The sequence below is a fragment of the Parasteatoda tepidariorum genome, chromosome X1 (genome assembly GCF_043381705.1).
Source record: "Parasteatoda tepidariorum isolate YZ-2023 chromosome X1, CAS_Ptep_4.0, whole genome shotgun sequence".
NCBI lineage: Eukaryota > Metazoa > Arthropoda > Arachnida > Araneae > Theridiidae > Parasteatoda > Parasteatoda tepidariorum.
In genome coordinates this window covers 70,691,560-70,715,843 of record NC_092214.1, presented here as the reverse complement: position 1 = coordinate 70,715,843, position 24,284 = coordinate 70,691,560, and the positions used below count along the sequence as shown (strand labels likewise).

Below are 24,284 nucleotides of genomic sequence, written 5' to 3'. Positions count from 1 at the left end.
TCTATTTAGGCAACACATTTCCAGGGGTGATTGTGAGCCCAACACAAAAATTCTGAAAATTTCATGCGCAAAATCACATTTCAAAAAATGAATGTCTTTATAAATTTAAATCATTGATATTTCAAAAACATGAAATTCTAAATAAATTATATGCACCATAATTTAAATGAATAATTATGTATAAGTTAACTTTAATCTCTAATCACATTTATTATTCTAACAGAAAAATATTTACAAATGAAAGATGCCAAGTATAAAATCTAGTTCTAATATTTCTAAATAAAATATACAAGAATTTTTAAACATAAATGTGACAGATGATTTTTTGAAACTTCTGGACCTTTGATTTCCGGATCACATATCGCGAAAAATCCAGATTTTTTCAGGATCGCAATCATCTCTGCATTTCTAAAGCCACGGCCAATATGTTATTGCCGTGGCCAATTGATAGGTAAATGCTACAACTCTATAATAGTGTAAGATTAATAAAAATTATAATTTTGAAACAATAAAGAAACAAATCTAATAATTTTTAAAAAAAACCCACCGAAACAATGTTTTTACAATTTGACAAAAGCAGAAAATTTTTATTAGCAGATAGTTTTTTAAATTTTAAGCTGAAATAAAATTTTTTTAACAAGGTAATATTCAAAACAATTTAATTCACACACACACAAAAAATAATAAAGGGAGAAATATGCCTTGTAAAAATAATTAGGATTCAGGAAATATAATTTAGAATGTTTTTTACTTACTATTCTCTGCTCCTAATGTTGTCACATTAGAGTTGGGCTCAGAACTATCATTCTGACTTTCCGATATTTGCTGTCTTATTTCAGAGGAGGTTTTTTCTTTTAAAGAGCTCTTTGGTTCAGGTAGTGCTAAAGAGATTAAAGCTAAAAGTCTGAGTAACCTATCCGTTAAAATTGAGCTACGTTTAACTACTGGATGAGCAAGAAGTCCAATTAGTTGAGCCAAAGGTGATGATTTGAATCCTCCAGTTTTTGAGTTATCTTCACTAGGAGTTGAAGAAGAACTTAAAGCAGAAATTACACTTTGAGTTCTCAAAGCTGTTTTGCCTTTACGTGAGCATGTTGTGTTGACTGAATCAAGTTTAACGAGTACATCCCAAAAGTCACATTCAGTTCGAGAATTTGAGCTATCAGACTTGGCTGATGAAGCTTTGTCCGATTTTTCAAGACTTGTTTTGCTAGATTTCTCATCAGCTTTAGGATTTGAACTTGTTGTAGTTTTAATGTCTTTTGGAGTTTCAGGTAAGAAATGAATTGGAAAGCTTTTAGCTAATGATATAAGAGTATCTAAAACATGCCTATTTGGAAAAAAGCAAATATTAATTTTGCGAAGTTACTTCGATGATTATGAATGGAAAGAAAATACTGAAATTAAAAAAAAGGATCATTGCAAAAGAAATGCATACATTTTTCTAATTTGATACGATTTCAATTACTAACAATCTAGTTTAATACTAATATGCAATCTGAAGTAGATAGCATTTTATTGCATGAGTCCAACCTTGTATAAGTTATATAATTGTACGATCACTGCCATAACATATTATTGCAAATATTCAACTATTAATAAATTGAATGAATAATTTAATCTATTGAGTTTATGATTTTGTTTCCGCATTATTAATTAAAATTTTAAAAAAAAAACTAATGGATCAAACATTTACAACTTTTGATGTTATATAGATTTTAAAATCTGTATTTATACCAGTAAAAGAAAAAAAGGATGTTCTGCGCACAAACATCAGAAATCTCAGGACAAAAAGCTAAAAATTGTGACAAATAAGGACTAAATATTTTTTTATCAAGAAAATCAGGATAACTATGAGAACCTGCAATTTATTCTTAAAAAATTGTACAAAATAGACTCATAAATTGAGTCAAACAGTCAATAGTGAATAATTCTAATTTGAAACACCTAATTATAATTTATTAACCGATACAGTGTTACAAAGGAAAGTACATACAGCATACCTGCCAACTTTCACGCATTTGGCGTAAAATTTTATTTCTATATTTAAAGTGGTAGTAAAATGTATACTTTCTATATATTTCTTGCTTTTATAAACTTAATTTATAATCTTTTTGACCACCACTATTTTTTAAAAAATGATGCATATATGTCAATATGTAATGCTGTTGTTCTAGTCCGCACAAACGTTTTCAAAATACAGCGTACTCTTCTGCCTAAAATTGTATAATTTAAATTTCATTTTACTACCACTGGGGAAAATAATCCTCGAAGGAATTAAAAGTTGGCAGGTATGATACAGTTATATAATCTAATACAAAATTGCCAAAACGTGATTGTCATTCCCTAAACTTGACTGAAAACTTTTTTTAGGAAGAAATGCTGAATGCATTAAATAGCTTAAATCATTAAAATAGATTTCAAGAATAGAATGAATAAGAAAAATGATATTACTTCTAAGAAAATTGTAAAATATAGAACATTCCAGAATAACAAATCTCTATTCTAGTATAAAATTTATCCAATCCAGCTGATATGTATCCAGCTGAGTAAATGGCTAAAAATGACAATTTCGAAAATTTGAAATTTCTCAAGGCAAAATCTTATGTCATTTTACCATAAAACATTAATTTAGTTTACGAAGTCTAAGTTTTACAAATCTCAGGAAATGATAACCAATATGACAATGAGAATCTTTTGAGTGTTGTGGGAGTAGTGGAAGTTTCCAAGTGAAATTTGCAACAAACAGTCATTGAGTACATTATAGAAAACCTCTCTTTTGGCAATGTATTGAACACTAAGACTGAGTGTAAACACTAGGTTAAGAGTAGTTCAAATGAGTGTCGGGTGTTCATAGACTTCAATTAGAAACACGTAGACAAAAAATAAAGTAAATTTTTTTCTTTAATTTTAATTCTTTAATTTTCTTTCAATTTTTTTAAGACTTTTTATGAGATTCAACGATTTAGAGCATTTTTATGATTTAAATAGTAAATTTTTTAATTAATTTATCATAAGAAATCCAAAATTAAACTTAGATTGATACATCTAGCAGCATTTAACAAATAGTTACAAAATTATTTAAGGAAATACTGTTTACTTATGCCTTATCCGGATCTGAAAATTCCATGCTTATTAATAGATATTCTGTTTTAGAATAATATGCAAGGGTCTGTCCAGGCCAAATTTACTACCGTTTAGCGGTACCTTCACAAATTCAACTTTAGGAAAAACGCATTTCACAAAATACTTTTTCTTAAAATTTTATTTTTGTATCCCGTAAGAAACGATAAATACATATTTTTGTGTTGATTTTTTAACATAATTTTTAATTTTCACAAATTATGTCTTAATTTTCACAAAATAGGTACCTCTCAGAAAAACCTAGACAGATCCCTGATATGAATAGAAGTATTTTCAGATTCACACATAAAGGTAAATTTCACAAAACAACTATCTGATTGAAAAAAAGAAAAGTAAATGAAGTCTTGGAATAGGGCAACCAAGATCTCTTCAAAACATAGTTCAAACCTGAATAACAAGTTGAATATACTCATCAAAGTTAATGATAAAAAACCTGACATTAGTTTGCCTGTTGTTAATCAAAATTCTGTAGTTAACCTCTCAAATATCACTCTTACTGACGTTCAAATTAATGCTTTAAAACTTAACAATAATTTTGCTATTTCAACTCGACCTTCATTACCTAAACTTATTGCTCCTATCGAAAGATCTTTTAAATTCAGTAAAATTAATGATGCTCAAAAAGATTCTATCAGACACCTTATTGCCAATACCGTAGACTTCAACTCAAAAATATCTAATTCCAACCTTAGCCTTTCCTCTAAAGTAATTCTTAAAGATATAAAGTCCAATCCCAACTTAATCGTCACTAAAGCTGACAAAGGTGGTCAAATTGTTCTTCTAAACAAAACAGAATATTTGGAAAAATTTAAACAACTTATTCTTAATGGTCCTTATAAAGCAATTCCCAAAGATCCGAGCACTAAAGAATTAAATGTTATAAAATCAACTATTAAATCCTATGTTAATTCCCAATAGACTTAAGGTTGTTTTGACTCTCTCTATTTCTCATTGCGTGAGATTTTATACTTTACCTAAGGTACATAAAGTTGGCACTCCTTTCAAACCAATTGTCTCCAACATTGGTACCTCGTCTTATAAACTAGAAAATTTTTTAGTTTCTGTCTTCTCTCCTCTCCTTGGTAATAATTCTTTCACTACCAAAAATTGCCTTGAGTTTGTTAGAGAAGTTAAAAATCTAAAACCTAATGGTTATTTGATGGCCTCATTTGATGTTAAATCACTGTTCACTAATGTTCCGGTTGAGGGGGCTTTGGAATACCTAAAACTTAAGACTTTCAGAATATCATTTTTCCCAATATGACATCGATGAGTATGTTCACCTCACCCGTGTTTGTTTACAACAAAATACTTTCACGTTTGACAACAAATTTTACCGTATGACCAATGGTCTTGCCATGGGAAATCTTTTGAGCCCTATACGTAGTGACATCTATATGCATTATTTTGAAAGTAAACTATTCAAAATCTTAACTTTCCCCTTTCATAAAAGATATGTTGATGACAGTTTTGCTTTGTTAAATGAAAATAATTGTAATTTAGACCAAATTCTTAATGTTATGAACAGCATTGATTCTTGTACTCAGTTCACCTTTGAATTTGAGACTGATCAAAAACTTCCTTTCCTAGATGTTCTTGTGACTCGGAATGATAATTCATTCCATACTACTGTCTTTCATAAACCTTTTGCTGCCTCTCTTCCCCCTCAGTACAAATCCTCCCACACTCCCAACCAAAAACTTGCCTCTTTTCGGTCTTTTGTCTACCGTGCTGTTAATATTTGTTCTAACATTGATTTTCTTGATGCAGAATTAAATTACACCAAAGCCATTGCTCATGACAGAGGTGAGGTTATTCTCCTAACATTATTGATAATATTTATAAAAACTTAACTAAAGAATCGCCTACCGATAAACCTTCCAAAGAATTTTCTAACAATTTAGTCATTTTACCCTATTTTCCTAAAATAAGTCGGCAAATTGCTATTAACCTAAAGAAGTTTGATTCTAATATTATTTTCAGTCCCATTAATAAGATAAAATTTTCTAATCTCAAACAGCCCATTGACAGTCAAAATAGCTGGGGTATATACCAAATTAATTGGCAATGCGGCCTTTCATATATTGGCCAAACTAAGCGTGCCTTAAAGTGCCGTGTCAAGGAACATGAACAGGGATGAGAGTAGTCAGAAAGTTAAAAAGAGGAAATCCAAGAATATATATATACAGAAATTTAACAAAAAAAGTGCGATTTTTAAACCTGCAAGCCATGTGATTATAAATTGAGAGAATATGAATCCCGATATGAGGCTTTTAAATTACGCGAACATGAAACTCTACATCGAATTTTAAAAACTGCGTAAATACAAATCATGATGCATAATTTTTAGATCACGTAAATACGAATCACAATGCATAATTTTTAAATCGCGCGAACACAAATCACATTGTCTAACTTTTAAAGCACATATAAGTACGAAAATCGATGTTTGATATTACAACCGTAAAAACGAACCACGACATTGGATTTTAAGCTCGCGTGAATACGAATCGCTACATAGGGTTTTAAAAGAGCGCAAATACAAATCGCAATATTGGATTTTTAAATCTCGTAAATAAGAATCATAATGTACGATGTTTAAATAGGGTAAATAAGAATCACAATGCGCAACTTTTAAATCAGGTAAATACGAAAATCGATGATTGACATTAAAATCGCGTGAATAAGAATCGAGATATTTGCTGAGTCTGAACTTGGGATTTCTAAAAGACTTGTTTGAATTGTTTTTGTTTAGACATAATAAATAAAAAATTACAAGATTAATTGAATAAGCAAATAAATATTTTCACTGCAAATACAACTCCTTTAATTTTTTTTTGTTTGCTTTCACGCCAGACAAAAGGGTCACGACGTCTGAATTGCGAAAATACGAGCTATCCGGCGGACGAATAAAAATAGGAAAATCTTATTTTCTGCGCGTAAAAGCGGAGAAAATAGCTAAAAATACAGAAAGGTTGGCAGCTAGGACGTAGTTTGAATTTTTTGTTTATCTTTGAAAATCGTAAATAAATATAATTATTTTATTTCAACAACTGAATTTTCAAAAAAAACAAAAAACCAGAAANAAAAAAAAAACGGGATATTTATTTAAAAAAAAAACGAAACTTTTAGAGAATCTGAGTTTTTGATAAAAAGGCTGAAATTCGAGAGGCAAAAGCGAACAAATTTCAGCCCTGTATAAAGGTCAACCAGTTTTACCCCAAGGAAATGATTTTTAGAGAAACTTCAGGGGAGGACTTCAATACTTCGGAAATTTAAATTTCTCATAAAATACTTTAACTTGTTCAAAAAAAAAAAATAATAAATTCCGCGGTAATTAGCGGGGGAAATGGAAAAATCTGAAAGTAAGCGAAAATCCGCGAATCCGCGGAAGAATCACATCCCTGCATGAAGCTTATGTCAAAAGACAAGAATTTAAACGCTCATCTATTGCCCAACATTGTTGGGACTCTAATCATAATTTTAATTTTTCTTCTTCTAAAGTCATTCAAAATTGCTCTAGATTTTTACGAGTCTTATCATATATAAAAATTCCAAACTGTTGGTAAATGACCTATCCAGCATTCCTTATCTTTCTCCTGTTTGGAAATCTATGATTAAACCTAACTAACCACCTTTTTGTTCCTTGCTTCCTATTCGTCATCATCCATTCACCCTTCCCTCCTAATGGCCGTTGCTCTAAACCCTCTTGTGAAGTCACCTTTCTCCATATTTCTCTCATTTCTTTTTGTTGCACTGATGAAGGTTGCCCTTGGAACATACGAAACAGCTGTCTGTATTTTATAAATATTTTTGTGCTCTTTAACGTTGTTTGCTTTAGTTTGTATTTTAGCACAAAGGTCGCCCACTTGTGTATTTAAGTCCTACATGTCTCCACTTTTCTAGCTTATTACAACATTCTGTAAACTTTTCATTGACTAATTATATATGTTCTGCAGATAGCAGATTTAAAGGCACTAAGTTAAAATTTTTAAGTTCTAGGAAATTTAGGACAACTGTGCCACCTAAAGTAGTAATATCTCTCTATTTTTACGCCTGTTCCAAATTTAGAAAGGTTTTCCCCAAAAATGTGTACGGTATTATCAGATGCTGTTGCTAATGGGCAGTTATATCCTATACAGTGTAAAGTCGCGTATCCGGAATCGGTGGGACTTCCAGAAGTCCGTATAATAGATTCTTCCGTATAATAGACCCCCAAGGTAAACAAAGCTTAAAATGATTTAAAAAACAATCTGAATCTAAGAAGCAAAAAATAAATAAACGTTATTTTTAAGGGGAACAATGCTTTAGCATTAGAATATCCAAATCAAACATAAAATATTAGAAAAAAAATATTATTGCTGAAAATATGGAAAACGAAAAAAATTTAACAGTTATGAAAATATTAATCCACCACTTTGAACTAGAACGATTCAAGCAGGAAGGGGAAATTCATGTCATTCTGGAACAAAGCTTAAAATGATCTAAATCTAAGAAGCAAAAAATAAATAAACATTATTTTTAAGGGGAATAATGTTTTAGTATTAGAATATCTAATCAATAAAATATGAAATATTAGAAAAAAAATATTATTGCTTAAAATATAGAAAACGAAAAAAAATTGACATATGAAAATAATAATCCGCCATTTTTAACTAGAATGATTCAAGCAAGAAAGGGAAATTCCCGTCATTCATTAAAGTGGGTAGGTGGAGGAGAAAAATTCACTTCCTCCTTATTTGTGAAAGAAAATAAGTGTAAAAGGAGATCATTTAAGTTGAGGGTGGGGAAGTAACAAATTATTGTTTTCTCTCCAATCATTGGCTATCAATCAAGCATAGAGGCGGGGCACGCTGATCGGGTTCTCTTTATTTTTTCTTCTATGACTGAAAAAATCTGCTAAAGAAAGAATGCTAACCCCTTTTTCCCCCCGCCTCCTAAATATTACATGGTATGGGGAAGAACGAATGTTTTGTTTCTCAAGGACGTATATCCTTTTAGACCTACTCAAATTTCCCATTTTGACTCCCCCTCCACCTTACGCTTGCCCTGTTTACCCTTTTCCACAGTATTTCTTCTTTCAATAAAAAGGTTCCAGGAAATGCCTCTTTTACTAGCCACCAGCATGGGAAAGGAGGGGGGACTCAGTTGCGGTCTTTTGAAAACAAATCTCCCTCTTTTTCCTACATTCCAAGGGAGGAGCGTCACTAACGGTCACTCAATGGTCTTGGTAGATCTCCCCTTTCTGGTGATTTATGGGTTCGATGCGGAAAAGAGAAAATGTGTCAAAAGACTTCTTTTTTCTTTTTTTTTTAAAGGAAAGGGGATGATGGAGAGATGTTTGTTTATTTTGATTGTTAAAAAGTGTCCGGGAAATCGACCCTTCCGGGAAAGGGACGTCCGGATATGGGACGTTACACTGTATTAGAAATTGATGAATAAAATGACACTCAAATCATCCCATCACAAATAACAATCGTAAATAGCAAACTGTCGATTTGTCATTACACATCTTAAGATTACACCCTAAGTACTCTATCAAGCACTGCTAATCGTTCTCTTTATGGAAGTTTGAAGTAAAATAGTTTAAATTTATTAAGAAGGTTAAAAAATTTCAACTAAAGGTGAAATAAAGTACTATATATTTTAAGAGTACATACCTGCATATAACTGGAGATGCTAAAGGATGAATAGCAACTAATGGAATATTGGGAGGTAATGCTTTTTGAGTGGTATCTTTGTGCCGTTCACTAGTCCGGCGATGTGCTGTTGTAAATCGCCTGATTTGAAAAACATTAGTTCGGCATCCTAAAGCAGCATCTAAGCTAATGGATAGCCAAGATGGCTGCAAATTACGGTTGGAAGAATCTTTGCTAAAATTACAAAAATTTAAAAAATTACCAAAAAGTAATAAAACGTTAAAGCTATAAAACTAGTACAAATATACAATTTGTAAACGTATCAAAATATATTTTTTTGTTATGTGAATTTTATATACAGACCACGTAAAAAAACATTGGAGTTTAGTGAAGTTAAACCCTGTAAAATAATTCCTTAAATTTAAAAAAAAATTTTTTTGCCCAACTAATTAATAACTTTTAATGACAATTAACATAAAGCTTATTTTTTTAAATATCAAAGACTATTTAATCAATTCAAATATACAATTTTCTAGTGCAACATCAAACGTATCAATAGCATTTATTCATGATACGTAAAAATCAAATATTTTTACGACGTAAAGAAAAATATTTAAATTTAATGAAGTTCAAAACAGTGTTCTCACTACCTTCTAAAAACAATTTGGCTAATCTGAAAGAAAAGAAAAAAACATAAGCCAAATAAAAACATAGGCTGATGTTAATTCAAATATAGAAATTACCAAACCAATTTTACTCTAAAAAGTTTTGGATATCTGAAAAGAATGAAACAAAGAATAAAATTGCGTCATCAACAAATAAAACATTTTGTTGAAATTTGGCGCAATGGCGAGTGGCAGTGAAATCTCTGGCTCAAACCGTCTAAGAAAAATTTCTTACAATTGGACAAAAAAAATTTGTTAACCCATTAAAAATAATAAAAATCAAGTATCATTTACCAATATCAGACACAAAGCAGTTTTAGATAAAACTTAACTCAGTGGCACGGCAGCCCAAAGAGGGCCAAGGCCTACTGAGCCCATCTCAGTTTTCTTGACCTTGGGCTCTGGGATGCAGGAGCAGATGTTCTGGTTCGGTGGTCAACCAAACACAGAACTTCCAGTGTTTAGTCCCCAAGCAACCTGATACTCATATTATCGACCCACTAATGGGATAAAATTCTGAGTCAACCTTTCCCAGCTCGAGGATAGACCCCAGGCTCTGCAGCATGGCATGAAGCACTACCACTCTGCCACTGGACATCAGGCAGTTTTAGATACTTTTTTAAAAAGATCTAAGAAACACGCTCATGTGACACATTGGAATCAAATTTGAAACTTAATGCATTCAGCAATATAAACAGAGGATAGTTAAAACTAGAAAAAACTTAAAAAGAAATTCCTACTTTAAACAGGAAACTAAACAAAACGAGAGGAAGGAATAGAAAAATAAAAAGAATAAGTAATCTAATAAAATACTAAATTCTGTACTTCACTGCCCATCTAATATTTTTGAACATTTATAACTAAAAAATAATGGAGTTTGCTTCTTTTTAAATCAAAGCCCTTAATTATAGAACATGAATTTTGACCAAAATTAAAAAAGATAGTTGTTGAGCAAAAATAAATAAATAAAAATTTCTTAACACTTTCAAAAAGATAATAGTTCCTCTTTTATAGCAGCCAATAAAGGACATGCTAGAAATTATTATGTCCAGCTATAAATTGCTTTTATAACATTAAACAAATTTTTTCAGTGATAATGCATATAAAAATAGAAATTTCTAGCTTACTTTTTTGTTAAATGTGACTCCAAAGCATTTTGCTTCGATTTTTTATGACGATGAGTATCTGGAGGGCTCTCTGTAATTTGGTAGTCATTAGTTCTTTCTAATATAGACAACAGAGACTGAAAGAAAAGAATTACTTTTTTTAATTCAGTTTCAACACATAAACAGTACAGTAATTTCCGGTAAATAGGCCGCACCGCCCGCACCCGCAAAAAACATCGTTAAAAATTTCAATTTTCATCTTATAGGCCGCACCGTCGTAAAGGCCGCACTTTCGTTTTTCGATCGATCATCGATTTTTATCAAATATCACATGTGTGAAAATACACATAAAAAATAATAATCTTTAAAACATAAACTCTATACTTAGAAAAAAGTTATTGATAAAAATTTTTTTATGTATACTCATTACATTATCATCCTCATTTTTATGTATACTTATAAAAAGAAAGAATTGAGAATGATCCTAAGTTAAGGATGTGTATGCGATAAAAAATAAACTAATCACAAAATAAATCAGGATTTATTTATTTATACTTTTCAAATATTTTTGAGCATATATCTATTCAAAACCATCGAAATCTGATTCTTCACTGCTGGATATTCAGCACTTAACCTGATCCTTTTTTCTTAGAAGAAATTTTTACTAACAAGAGAAAAAAAAATCAGTATAATTCTCTTTTTATTTGAATTTTATTCTGATGAAGTAACTTTATTTTATCTTTAAAAAAAAAACATGAAAACAAATCTGAGTCAAAGGAAACATCTGTTTCTAAAAGCAGTTTAAAATAAAGGGAAAAGTAAAAACATCTGCATTTCCAATGAACAAAATAAAGAAATGCAAGTTGGAAGAAACTGATAAATCAATCTTGACAGCTGTGGAAATGCTCTACTCATTTGTCCCCATTTTTTCCCCCTCCAGTTTGACCATAAATTAGCCACACCCTTTTGAAATTGAAACTACCAAGTGGGATACAAAATGAATTCTATCCCTTTTGAGGCTTCTTTTTATTCGATGTAAATCAATCTCTTTTGTTTTTTATTAGATATTAATTGCTATTTTTTTTTATTATTTGAAAGCTAGTTTTTATTTTTAAATTGTATTTAGTTGTTAGCTTGTTTTTTAATCATTAGTTGTTAGCTTATTAAAAATATATATTGTTATTTCTATAATATAGATAATTATTTTAATTAATGAAATTTCTTAAGATGGGACATTTTTAAATTCACCCCATCATAATCTACGATCAAAACTGAACTAAATTTATTGTAATTAATTAATTTTCGGAAATTAACAGTATAATTGAATTATCGTAATATATGGGCGCCATATTGGAATTTCCGAAAGCGATCCGAAATTCGGCAAATTAATTTAAAAAAATAAGAAAGAAAAACGTTACCAGAGTAAACACTACGAATTAGGTTCGTTATTTTGGAAAATTTTCGCCAAACATCTGATTTTGAATAAATCCACCATGATAAAAAAATTCTACATATAGGCCGCATCGGCGTACAGGCCGCGCATCGTGACAGCCCAACTTTTAAACACGTATAGGCTGCGGCCTATTTACCGGAAATTACTGTAGTTGATTTGGTTTAAGAATATATTTTTTGGGGGGTTAAAATAATTTTTTTAAAGCTATATACGTAAATAAAAGTATATAGATAAAAAAAATTTTTTTGCTGTTTACATAATAGCTACAATAAAAACAGAGACAATCCTTTATGCATCTCATAATTTGGAACCAAAAGAACTAGTGTAAATTGGGTTAGCTGCATTCTTTAAAGTTGCTATATATTGGATGTTTACGGTTACATCATTGTTTTAAAATATAAGAACCCAAGTATAAAGACACACTACTTAAAATATATAACCACTAAACTAACATAATTTTACTAAAAGAAATTATAATAACTCTAATAAAAAAACGGGAATAGAAAAGTGCTTTCTATTGACACATTTGTTCAAAATGTTAGAAATAATAACATCCAATTATCAACTGAATCAAGGATTGTAATTCTTCTAAAAAATACCAAGAATTTCTTTGCGAGAAGGAATTTAACAAGGAGTTATTTTGCTCTATAAAAACCAAACTCTCACAATTAAAATATGGCACCACTCATACAAAGAACTATTTATAAATAACTAAGCATTTTAAGAGTCTAACAGCATTCTGTCACAATCTATTTAAGAAATTTTATTCGATATGTTCTGAGATTAGGTCTAGGAAAATTTAAATTTGATGTAAAAAGGAAGTTACCTTTACAACCCAGATTCGTGTTGGTCCATGATGGCATAAGTTTCTGAATACTCTGTGTAGTCTACCAGTATTTAATTGAGGTTCATCAACAAATAACAGAACAAGAAGACAAGCCAATGCTTCATGGTCTAACAAATATCGTCCACGCAGTCGCATAGAATTAGTAAGAGAAGTGCCAGAAAGGCCAGCTGTATTACGAGATGGACTAGAAGTACCTCTAGGAGATAGAGCATTCCATGTCCACTGTCCACGTTGAGGTAAACTATGAATAGTGTACCGAGCTCCAACACGGCCTAAAGAGGGAGAGAAAAAATTTTTACAACAGAAAACAAAAATAAAATGCTCATTTCATACTGTTTACTAAAAGCAATTAACTGAAGGGGTAAATCTCAAAATAACCATAAATTCTTTTATAAGTAGGTTTGTATATGAATTTAATGTTACAATTCCACACATTTTAAATTATAGCAGCTTATTTTTGTAATAAGTGAACATTAAAAGGATATAGACATCATGCACCTTTTTTTAAGATAACATAAATTTACTAAAATATTTATTTCACAGGATTTGTTTCATCAATAGCATAGATCACAAGAACTGAATCCCCTTCCTCTAGGTTTACCAAGCATGTGGCAGGAGAAGTACAAGCAGTCACTTTCTCAGATTCTGTTACATCCTTATTCTTTACTTACATTATCAGATGCCAACTGCTCCAGAGGCGCCATAATAATTTAAAAAACGGTAAACAAGTACATATTAAATTTCGCAAAGATTTGACTAATTTTGTTTACTTTTTAAACTGTGTCACATGACTTAAACATAAACAAGTGGCGAATTATACAATCCTTTGAATTATTTGGAAATAGTGGTGGATAAAGACCTAATAAATTGAATTTATTAAACGAAGATTCCCACATTTATAAACTACCACTCGAAAATATTTATTTGCTGTCCGGAGCAAATTGGCATCTCTGCATTATTACTAATTTGTTGTGCTAATTAAAGTAAAATTACAATGATTTAAAAAATATAAGGGAAATTAAACTTTCTATTTCAATTATTAATAGAGCATTATTTTTAAAACAATTTGTGCTATAGTAAGTGTTGTTAATATGCGAACAAAACCCCATTTTTCCTCTCTCTCTCTCAGGTTAGTTGCATAAGTTAGTGTAACGACTTCCCGATAGGGAAAATCCGAATATAGTAGTTGAATCAGCTGCCTGAGTGTTGGGTGGTTCGTTCGGTCGCATCATAAGCTATGATGACTGATTAAGTGTATTTTCTTTCGCATAGCACTATGTGTGCGTAATGTTATTTCCTCAAGTTGTATTTCAATAAACTCTTTATTTGCTGGCATTGCCTCTGTGTTCTTCAACAAAACAGTTGGTAGCAGAGCGTGGTTTACGATCACCAAGGAAAAAGGTTTTGAATTTGAAAAAACTAATGTCGGCATTGGCGGAGGAAGCTCCAACTGACCCTGTTAAATTGCAGGTTTGGGAAACTACTAACCAAGATGCCGTATCATACTTGAAGTTGTCGCTATCAGACGAAAAGGCTTTACAATATGCAGAATAAAAGGATGCAAAAGTGTTGTGGACAAGGATTAAAACTACCTACACTGGGCTTGAAGAAGATAGAAAGATTGATACGGGTGCCGAACTTAAGAGCTTAGAAATGCTGGATTCTGAAGCCGTAAACGATTATATAGCTCGAGCTAAAGGATTATCTACTAAGTGTGCTTCCTTGGGACTGAAAATATCAGACAGAGAATTGGTGTTTTACACAGTCAGAGGTCTAGCTGGAAAATATAAGCGCATAAAACAAGTTTTAAAAACTCAACGAGAAAAGCCGCTAGAAGAAATACTCGAAGTCTTAAGAGAAGAAAAAGATTTACTACAGAAATCCAGTGGACAAAGAAATTTCGAATCTACGCACGCTACTCAGAAGAAGAATTTACCAAGGAAAATTTGCTATGCCTGTAGATGACCGGAACATATAGCGAGGAATTGTTAATCAAAACATCAAGAAGTGGGAACTGATAGAGGCTACAAACCATCGACAAGTAGAGCAAAAGGTCGTCGAAAACCAAAATTTCAAGAAACATTGTTATCCGATAGTGCTACTCCAGATAATTTCGCTTTAGTTTCAGTTGAACAGAAAGGACAAGTGGACGGATGTTGGATCATGGACAGCGGGGCCACGTCTCATATGTGCAAGATGAATGCTGGTTTGATTCTCTAGATGTTTGCGACAGTAAAATATACCAGGCAGGTAAGACTTTTACATTGGATACTAAAGGAACCGGAACTGTTAAAGCTATTTCACTAAGTAATAATGCAAAAATTATAATTGGTAATGTATTGTATGTACCAGAATTGCATCATAATTTACTGTCAGTTACATGTTTAATGGATAAAGGGTATAAGGTTAAATCACATTCAAACTCAATATTAATTATTGCTCCTAATGGACGCTTAGTTTTGAAAGCTTTAAATGCGAAAAAAAATTAGAAGTTAAGCTAAAACCTAATGTTAACGAGGTATGCTTTTCTGGGTATAACAAAGTTAAAATGAATGTAATTTGGCATAAAAGATTGTGTCAGTTAAATGCTGATTATATGTGTAAAATGTCTAAAGTGTTAAATTTAAAAATTGATAATGAATTATCTTGTGAATCATGTGATATTTCCATTACTAGAAAACCTCATTATAGTATTTTAGCTCCTCAAATTTCAGCAATTTTAGAATTAATACATGGTGATTTGTGTGGACCACTCCCAGTTAAGTCTTTAGGTAATTCAAGATATTTTTTAACAATAGTAGATGATTTTTCTGGCATGCATTTTACTAATTTTCTTAAGAACAAAACTGACGTATTTGATAAAATTGTAAGTTTTAAGCTGAAATTTGAAAACTTACTAAATAAGAAATTTCGTAGTGATAATGGCCTTCAGTTAGTAAATAAAGATCTTGAGTTTTATTTAACTAAATGCGGAATTACACATGAAAAATCTGTACCGTACAACCCACAAAATTTGGGTAAAGCTGAACGAGCTAATAGAGTTTTGTTAGATAGAGCTAGAACATTAATCTATGGTAGTAAACTTCCTTTAAATTTTTGGACTGAACCAATAGCCTATGCAACACGTTACGAATCTAACTCCTCGAAAAAGTAAAACTGATGTTGCAAAAGAATTATTCTTTAATAAAAAGCAGACTTATAAATATCTACGTGTTTTTTGATCCACAGTATACTATCACGTTCCTAAAGCTTTAAGACACAAACTTTCTATTCCAGGTAAAAAGAGTATTATGCTGGGATATTCGAATGAAAGACGAGCTTATCGTATTTATGATCCTGAAAGAAATAAAGTAATCGAAGAGTGTTCAGTAAAATTTAATGAGAAATTATTAGGTAGTAGTAATTTGTTCAGTGAGGATAAATCTAATGACATCGATAAATTTTTTAATATCCAAACTAACGTAGAAGACCAAAATACAAGTTTTGAATTTCCACTGGATTTGAAGGATAGCCGAGATTTAAGTGAAACTAAAACTCGTGGTCGTCCAGTAGGTTCAACTAAAGAAAAAACTAGGGAATCAAATGAACAACGAATAACTGAAGATGAAAACAGATTACTAGAGCTAGGTGTACGTTGGTCAGATAGAATAAAGCCAAAAGCAAGTTCAAACTTAGTAACTAATATTCCAAGTAATTTTGATGAAGCTAAACGTGATAAAAATTGGTTAAAATGGGAAAAAGCAATGAATGAAGAATTAAATTCTATTCGCAAACTCGATGTTTGGGATCTAGTTGATAAACCTGAAAATGTAAAAATAGTTAAGAGTAAATGGGTTTTTACCATGAAAAAAAATAAATACAAAGCCAGGTCAGTAGCAGCAGGTTTTAATCAAGTAAAAAATCTTGATTATTCAGAGTCTTATTCACCTGTGTTAAATACCGAATCCTTGCGTTTGTTGTTAGCATTATCTGCCAAATTAAATTTAGAAGTAAAATTTTTAGATATAAAAACTGCCTATCATTATAGTGATTTAGAAGAAACTATATATGACTATTTCCTCAGGTTTCAAACATTTGTATGGTGAAAATAAAGTATGCAAATTAAAACGTAGACTTTATGGATTACCCCAATCAGGTCGAAATTGGCATTTACATCTTAAACAGGAATTAGAAAAACTTAGTTTAAAACAGCTAGCTTCGGATTATTGTATTTTCACTACAATAGAGAATTCTAAATATTTTTATATTGGAATATAAGTAGATGACTTAATAGTTATTTATTCAGACTTGCAAATGTATGATATAGTGGGAAAATTATCTTGGATATTTGAAGTGAGAGAAAATACAGAGAATAAATTTCTAGGTATTGAAATAAATAAAAGAGCAAAGAGCACAGCTTTGTCTCAAACTGAATATATAAACTATTTATTTCAGAAACATGGTATGTTTGATTCTAAATGTGTAAAAATACCAATCGTAAGAGGTGAGGCTAGGAGTTTAACTGTTCAAACGAAATGGTTAATCAAACACAATATCAAGAATAAATATGGGAACTTTTATATCACTTGAACAGAACTCGACCAGACTTAGCATTTGTCATGGGCTACTTATCTCAATTTGATCATAAACCTGAGAAACGACACTTTAATTTAGCTAAAAGAGTGTTAAAATATCTCAATGGTACAAAGGATAAAAAATTATTTTTTAGTAACAAATCAGGACTTTTGACTGCTCATGCCGATGCAAGCTGGGGAAATTCTGAAAATAGGAAATCATTTTCAGGAGAAATTGTAATGTTAGGTGATTCTTTAATTTCATGGAAGAGCAATAAACAAAAAACAGTTGCTCTATCCACTTGCGAAACAGAACTTGTTTCTTTAGGTGGTGTTTGTAAAGAACTAATGTGGATATTAAATTTATTAGAAGAATTGCATTGTTCTATATTTGTAAAGAAATCTGTGACCATTTCGTCAGACAATCAATCTGCAATTGATTGGATGAATAGTGCAAAATCATCTTCTAGAATGAGACATATCAATTTGAAACTTCATTACGTAAAGGATATAATTGGCAAAATTATAAAAGCAGAGTATGTGCAAACCGACGAAATGATCACAGATTTCCTAACTAAAGCTGTAACTTTTGACAAGCTCACATGGACTTGGTCACAAATAAATTTAATTGATTGATTGTTAATAAGTAAGTAGTATGAGAAATTAGTTTATTTATGTTTTATATTTTGTGGAAAAAATGTGTATTTATTCGCAGGGGGAGTGTTGTTAATATGCGAACAAAACCTCATTTTTCTTGCGTAAGTTAGTATAACGACTTCCTGATAGGGGAAATCCGTACATAGCAGTTGAAGCAGCTGCCTGAGTGTTGCATGGTTCGTTCGGTCGCATCATAAGATATGATTACTGATTAAGTGTATTTTCTTTTGCATAGCACTGTGTGTGCGTAATATTATTTCCTCAAGTTGTATTTTAATAAACTCGTTATTTGCCGGCATTGCCTCTGTGTTCTTCAACAAAACAATAGTAAGAAGGTAGCCAATTAGATTGCAGCTCTTTTCCAAATTTGCATAGCTTGAATATGCAAAATGTTGATTTAAGTGAATTTAAAATGGAATACTCTCAATTCTAAATAATAAAATAAAAAAAAACAGTTGATACACAACCCCTCACATAACATTAGTGCCAGCTGGATGTTTATAAACAAGATGGCAAGTAAATGTTACAGCTATTAGGCTTGTTTTAATGTCGACTTTTTTCTCTTGTTTATATAGGAACATTTGTAGCTTATTTCTTTTGTCTTTTAAGTATTAATTACATATTTTAGTTATTTACAAAAATTCATTATTTACAAGATTATCACATGATATGATAATCAATTACTAAATTGCATAGTGAATTTAAACTTGGTGAGCTGGCCTACTTGAAATAGAATGGAAAGAACAATTGTTAACACAAACAAATGCTACATTTCAACAGCCAATCAGGATCAATATTTATGATAACGTCAACTGCAGGTATCCAATTTATAATTGACCAATTAACCTACAAGTGTCAGGTCAGAATAAAAATCAATTTGAAATAAATGAAAACCTATTAATCTTAATTTCAAGCCATTTAAATAGACATAAAAAGAGCATTTTAAATGTTAATTTTTTTTTACTCTCACATTTAAAATAGCTCCAAAAATAATTACTTTTCAACCAAATTTTGTTTTTCTAGACTCAAGTTTCTCAATATAACTCAAGTTTCTTTTGAATTTTAACAAAAATTTGCAAAATTAATAAAAATTTGTTTCAATTCAAAATAACATATTAGATCAAAATGAATATTTTTCCCCCAGAAGAGTGAAAATGATAATAAATGTTGACCTCAAATTGTATACTTAGAAATTACTTTAAAGTGTGAATAGTAAAATTTAAAAATTAACATGGTCGGTTAATGGTTGGATGTACTGGCTGCTCTTTCATCACAACTTAAAACAGAAACCAAACATTTGTCTAGTATCAATACAATAACCTCCTAAATAGCAACTTAAAAGCATAACTGTTTTCTGATAATAAAAAAAGTAAACTTTTCTTTTAAAAGCAATTTCTTTTGCTCTTTGGATTAGGATGTTGACAAAGATTTTGTTTGCAAATTTTTGAATTTTCTAGGCTTTTAGTAACATAATTAGAAAATTTCCAGGTTCAATACACGGTAAAAAATTTATGCAACATTTTATAAATTTAAATAAAGCTACACATTTACAAAATCGTGATTTGATTGTAAAGTTAAAAACTTCCTTTCATTCATTTTTATATTTAGAGAGATTGAAAAATAATTCATTAAGAAACAAATTTTTGAAATATAAAATAAAATCTTTTAACAGTCAGAAAGCAATTCGAAAATTTTTTACATCACTGTTTTTACTGAATCTTTTCATTCTAACCATCATGCGAATCACAGGAAAAAATGCTTGAAATTTTTATGAGCTAAACTATTATTCAAATATTAAATCTACATATATATACATAATTTATTTGAAGAAAATATTATAAGATGAATATTATAATTATAATATATTATAAGTTACATATTATATATTATAAGTTATTACCTCAAAAGATTTTTCTTAAAAAACTGAAAAATTAATGTAAGCTTCACCTGGATAATATCCAGATTGGATTCATAGCAGGTACCTAATTCAGTAGAGGAATGCCTTCCAAGACGAAGTAATGTGTAGCGTTTTGCTGTAGATGGGCCACCCAGGCACTGAAGGTTCAGTTAGATTTACTTTGAAACATAAAAGGGAGTTTGTTTATATTTCCAATTGTTTTATTATGGTTAACTTTAAATTTAATGTTTATAGAGTTAATTTTTCTTCTATTTATATATTTTATTTTTTCCTAATCTTTTTACACATTCTCAGACCCACATACTTGATTGGTACTCGAACCTTCAACTTTCTAAATTCTGTTTTTTATCTGGTGATTTTATGGTGGTATCTTTGATTCTCAATATTTCAGTATATAATCTTCATCTGACTTGCAGTGGGTTTATTTTGTTTTTATCTTGGGACAGTATATTGATTTAATTGTTTGTATTAATAAACTGCAAATCGTTGAAACTGTTCCCACTCTAGCTGCATGGCAACTACCATGTATGCGAGTGTTTCCATTTTAATTTCTTTTTGATAGCTCGATTGCTATTTTCAGTATTTCTTTATTATTTAGCTTGTTATTTGGTGTTAATGATTTTGGTTTTCCTCTGTTGTGCTGACACTTTCAGTTCTCTTATGAGGTAATAACTTATTTTATTTCATCTTATAATATTTTCTTCAAATACTCTTCCAGGTGTGACATTAGCAGCTTGGTGCTGTCGCAACTTGAAATTTTATATCTTGTAATTTTTTCATTCGATTTTCATAATTTTTGTATTTCTTAAATTGCATTAATATATATATAAGAAAACATTACATTAATAAAAAATTATGACACCGATAAATGAACAAAAAGCTATCATAGAGCTAGCATGACAGTTTTTATTCTTGAATGCATTGATTTAATTGTTATCGATACAATATGTTTATAATTATAGGAAGTCTTTCGAAAGCCTATGCTACTTTATTGCCAAAGAAGAAAAAAACAGTAAATCGTTTTATCTTCAAGTAAAAACAAAATTTGCATTATTATTAAAGGCAATTATTTCTATAATATGAATTCCTATAAGAATAAAAAAAAATAATTCAAATGGAGTTGTGCTATTAATACTACTTAGTTGCGAAAACATAATTTACCAGCTGATCGTAAAATCCGTGATAAAGCTGTACCAGCATGAGATGAAAAGAAACGTTCTTGAATTTGCCTATGGCGAGCCTCTAGTTCTCTACGTAATGCATGAGCTTCTGAAGCAAGTTCTGGGGGTAAAACAGCTAACAGACTATCATCCATATCAGCTAAAACCTATGACAATAGAAAATATTATAATTCAACCAAAGCAGTAAGAATAATAAAAAGTATCTGACAATATTGATATTCCAATCTAGATGGTACAAGGAAAGCCACTCCTTTCTACCCTTTATGTTTACTTGATATAAAATATACCAGCGACAACTAAATAATAGAACAGTGTTAAGTAAACAAATTTAATTCTTTTAGTAGTGGACTTGAAAAAAAGCTTTCAATTTTATTAAGCAAGATTTTGTGCAAGAAATTAAAAGTAAATTATAACTTACAATAAACTTAATTTCATAATTAGTTCAGAATTTAAAATGAAAAAAGAACTTTACCGCAAATGTAATAAATAATTCTGAACAGTCTGCCTGGTACAATGTTTAATCTTCATTGTGTTAAGGCACCATATTGAGCCAGTTAAACTTTTTTTTTTAAATAAGTTGATTCTTTTCAAACTTTAAAAGAATTATTTTCCAATTTCACATTTCAAGAACTTAGAATAATGCAAATATTTTCTTCGCTTATTTTCTTATGTATCTAATGCCCTACAATAATAGAAGAGGAGCTTTCAATTTTTGACATTTTTTTAAATTTCTCAAGAAATACTTAAGAGTTTTTTGTAACTTCAGAGATGTTTAGTTCATGCAATTTTTCATACTTAGCAATAAGCTTCAAAGCTTTCAGTGGTTTGAGTGACTGAAAATAAATAATTACAGAAGAAAACAAGTTTTATTATAACACCCTACGGCAGAAAATTAAGCAATTAACTTGAAACTTGCATTGATTACTTTGGTTTTATTTGCAATTACTGCTTATAACTACTTAAGCCTAGCTTGAATATTTATAAAAACAAGCTTTTTTGTCTAATTTTTTTTGTCTTTTTTGCCATAATTTAAAAAATATTCAGTTAAATTAAAGAATTTTTTAGAGCAATTTAAAATTAAATACAAAAATCTTGTCTTAAAATGTGAGGAAGCTTAAAACTATGCAAGATATGAGTATTTAAAATAGTTCTCTTTTATTCTGCATGAGCAAAAAAAATTAAAAAGATTTTTTCATTTTTTCGTAGTTGAATCATAATTGACAATTAATGAAACAAGGCTTATTTGAATATCTTAAAAACGTAAAAAGTTGTGAGCAATTTTCTATGCAGTTTTTGTACTTTTTAAAATAAAGCTGAAAATAATGAGGGGTTTTCCACTAACTTTGTTTAGTAGTATTGCAAATGACACTACCATATCGCTTAACAATAAGAACAAAATAAAATTTGAGGAAAACTTGACCATTTTGAGTTTCATTTTCAAAAGTAAAAAAAAAAAAAAAACATTGAAAATAGCTCGCAACTTTAAGTTTTTAAGATATTCAAATAGGACTTTTCCTCATTAGTTGCCAAATATGATTCACTATAAAAAAAATTGTTTTTTTTGTATGAGCAGAACAAAAGAGCTACTTTAAAAACTCATATCTAAATTAATTTTAATCAAATTTTTTTTAAAAAAATATTACATTTCATTTTAAATTGCTACAAAAATTTCATTTAATTTTACTGAATATTTTTAAAATTATAGCCAAAAATGTAAGACAAAAAATTAGTTTTAATAAAAATGTCCATATCTTTATAAATATAGCCAGAATTACGAAATTTATGCAGTTATTGCAAATAATAGTTAAAGTAATTTTTCAAGTTACAAGCTTATTTGCTTGATTTTCTGGCATAGTGTGTTTAAAAATACTAGTTTTCATTCGTGATTTATTGTTGGCCCCTCAAACCACTGAAAGCTTTTAAGTTTATTGTTAAGTATGAAAAATCACACGAACCAAACAACTATGAAGTTATAAAATAATCTTCTGAGTATTTCTTGAAATATTTTTTTAAAAATGTCAAAATGTGAAAGTGTTTCTTTCATTATTGTAGGGTAGTGTACATTTATATTATTCTAACTCATTTGAATATTGAATAAAAAAATTTTGTACAAACATATATAAATATATTTGAGAGACCACAAAACATTTTTTTCCACACATTTTATTGCATATTTATTTCCTTTAAATCTTAAGTTTCCAATCTTTTGTGGATCATCGCCTGCTTTGCAAGTTAAAAAAATTGAAAAGCTTCCTTATTAAAAAAATAATAATAATAAAATAAAATAGCAAATACTGTAAAATGGGGTTACTTTGGGACAGGTTATTTAATTTTGGGACGCTCGCATTTTCTGAAGTTAAATGGCTTCCAATAATTGTAAAGCAAAAACAAAGTTTTAGAGTTAATGAACATATTTTATTTATAATTTAAAACCTTTTTGTCTTTTAGATCATTTTATTTATCATAATAACCAACAATATTTGTTATTTTCCCTCAACAGTTTAGAATTACTTTAAACTTATTGAGCTGTTTTCAAAAATATAAAACAGGAATTTTTAAACAAAAAAAACAATTTTTTAAAAAATGGAATTTTTCAGTGGTTGAGTAAAAGAATAATTAGTATCCACACAGCTAAGCATTTGATTGTGGAATAGCCAATTAGCCAAAGATTCAACAATAATAATCTGTGCATTCCAGTGGATGTATCATTTTTTAAACACTCCTACAAGTAAAATCCTAAGCATAGGTACACATGGCTTTATTTTGAGATGTGATAATTTTTGGCAAGTGAAAAATTACAGACACTAAGAGGTAATTAATCTCAACTATCAATATGACAAACAAAATCTTTAACTTCAAGTCTTCATAATCAGGGTGACCACTCAAATCAGGTTTCAAATTTCCCTGATTTTTCCAGGTTTTCCAGTAAAAATCTTAAAATTTCCAGGTCAGCATGTTTTTTTCTTCTTCTGCTAAAGTGTAGTATAGGTGTAAGAAATGTGTCAATATTAGTGAATATTAGTGAATATCATCTTGAATAGATGTGGAGGAAATAATATGTTTAGCTTGATGAAAATAACGCTTTTAAAGAATTAAATTTTTTTTAAGTGTTAAATAGTTT

At 29.8% G+C, this 24,284-nt stretch overlaps 1 protein-coding gene across 1 annotated transcript in view; it reads right to left on the bottom strand.

Moving 5' to 3' along the window:
- Window positions 1–24,284, bottom strand: part of LOC107455455 (HECT, UBA and WWE domain containing E3 ubiquitin protein ligase 1) — a gene marked incomplete in the record, with an annotated part of 276,027 nt that overhangs the window by 30,390 nt on the left and 221,353 nt on the right. The window contains 5 exon segments of the mRNA XM_071187934.1: window positions 756–1,330; window positions 8,805–9,017; window positions 10,576–10,691; window positions 12,834–13,126; window positions 21,144–21,309. Of these exon segments, the coding sequence (XP_071044035.1) occupies window positions 756–1,330; window positions 8,805–9,017; window positions 10,576–10,691; window positions 12,834–13,126; window positions 21,144–21,309 (1,363 nt within the window).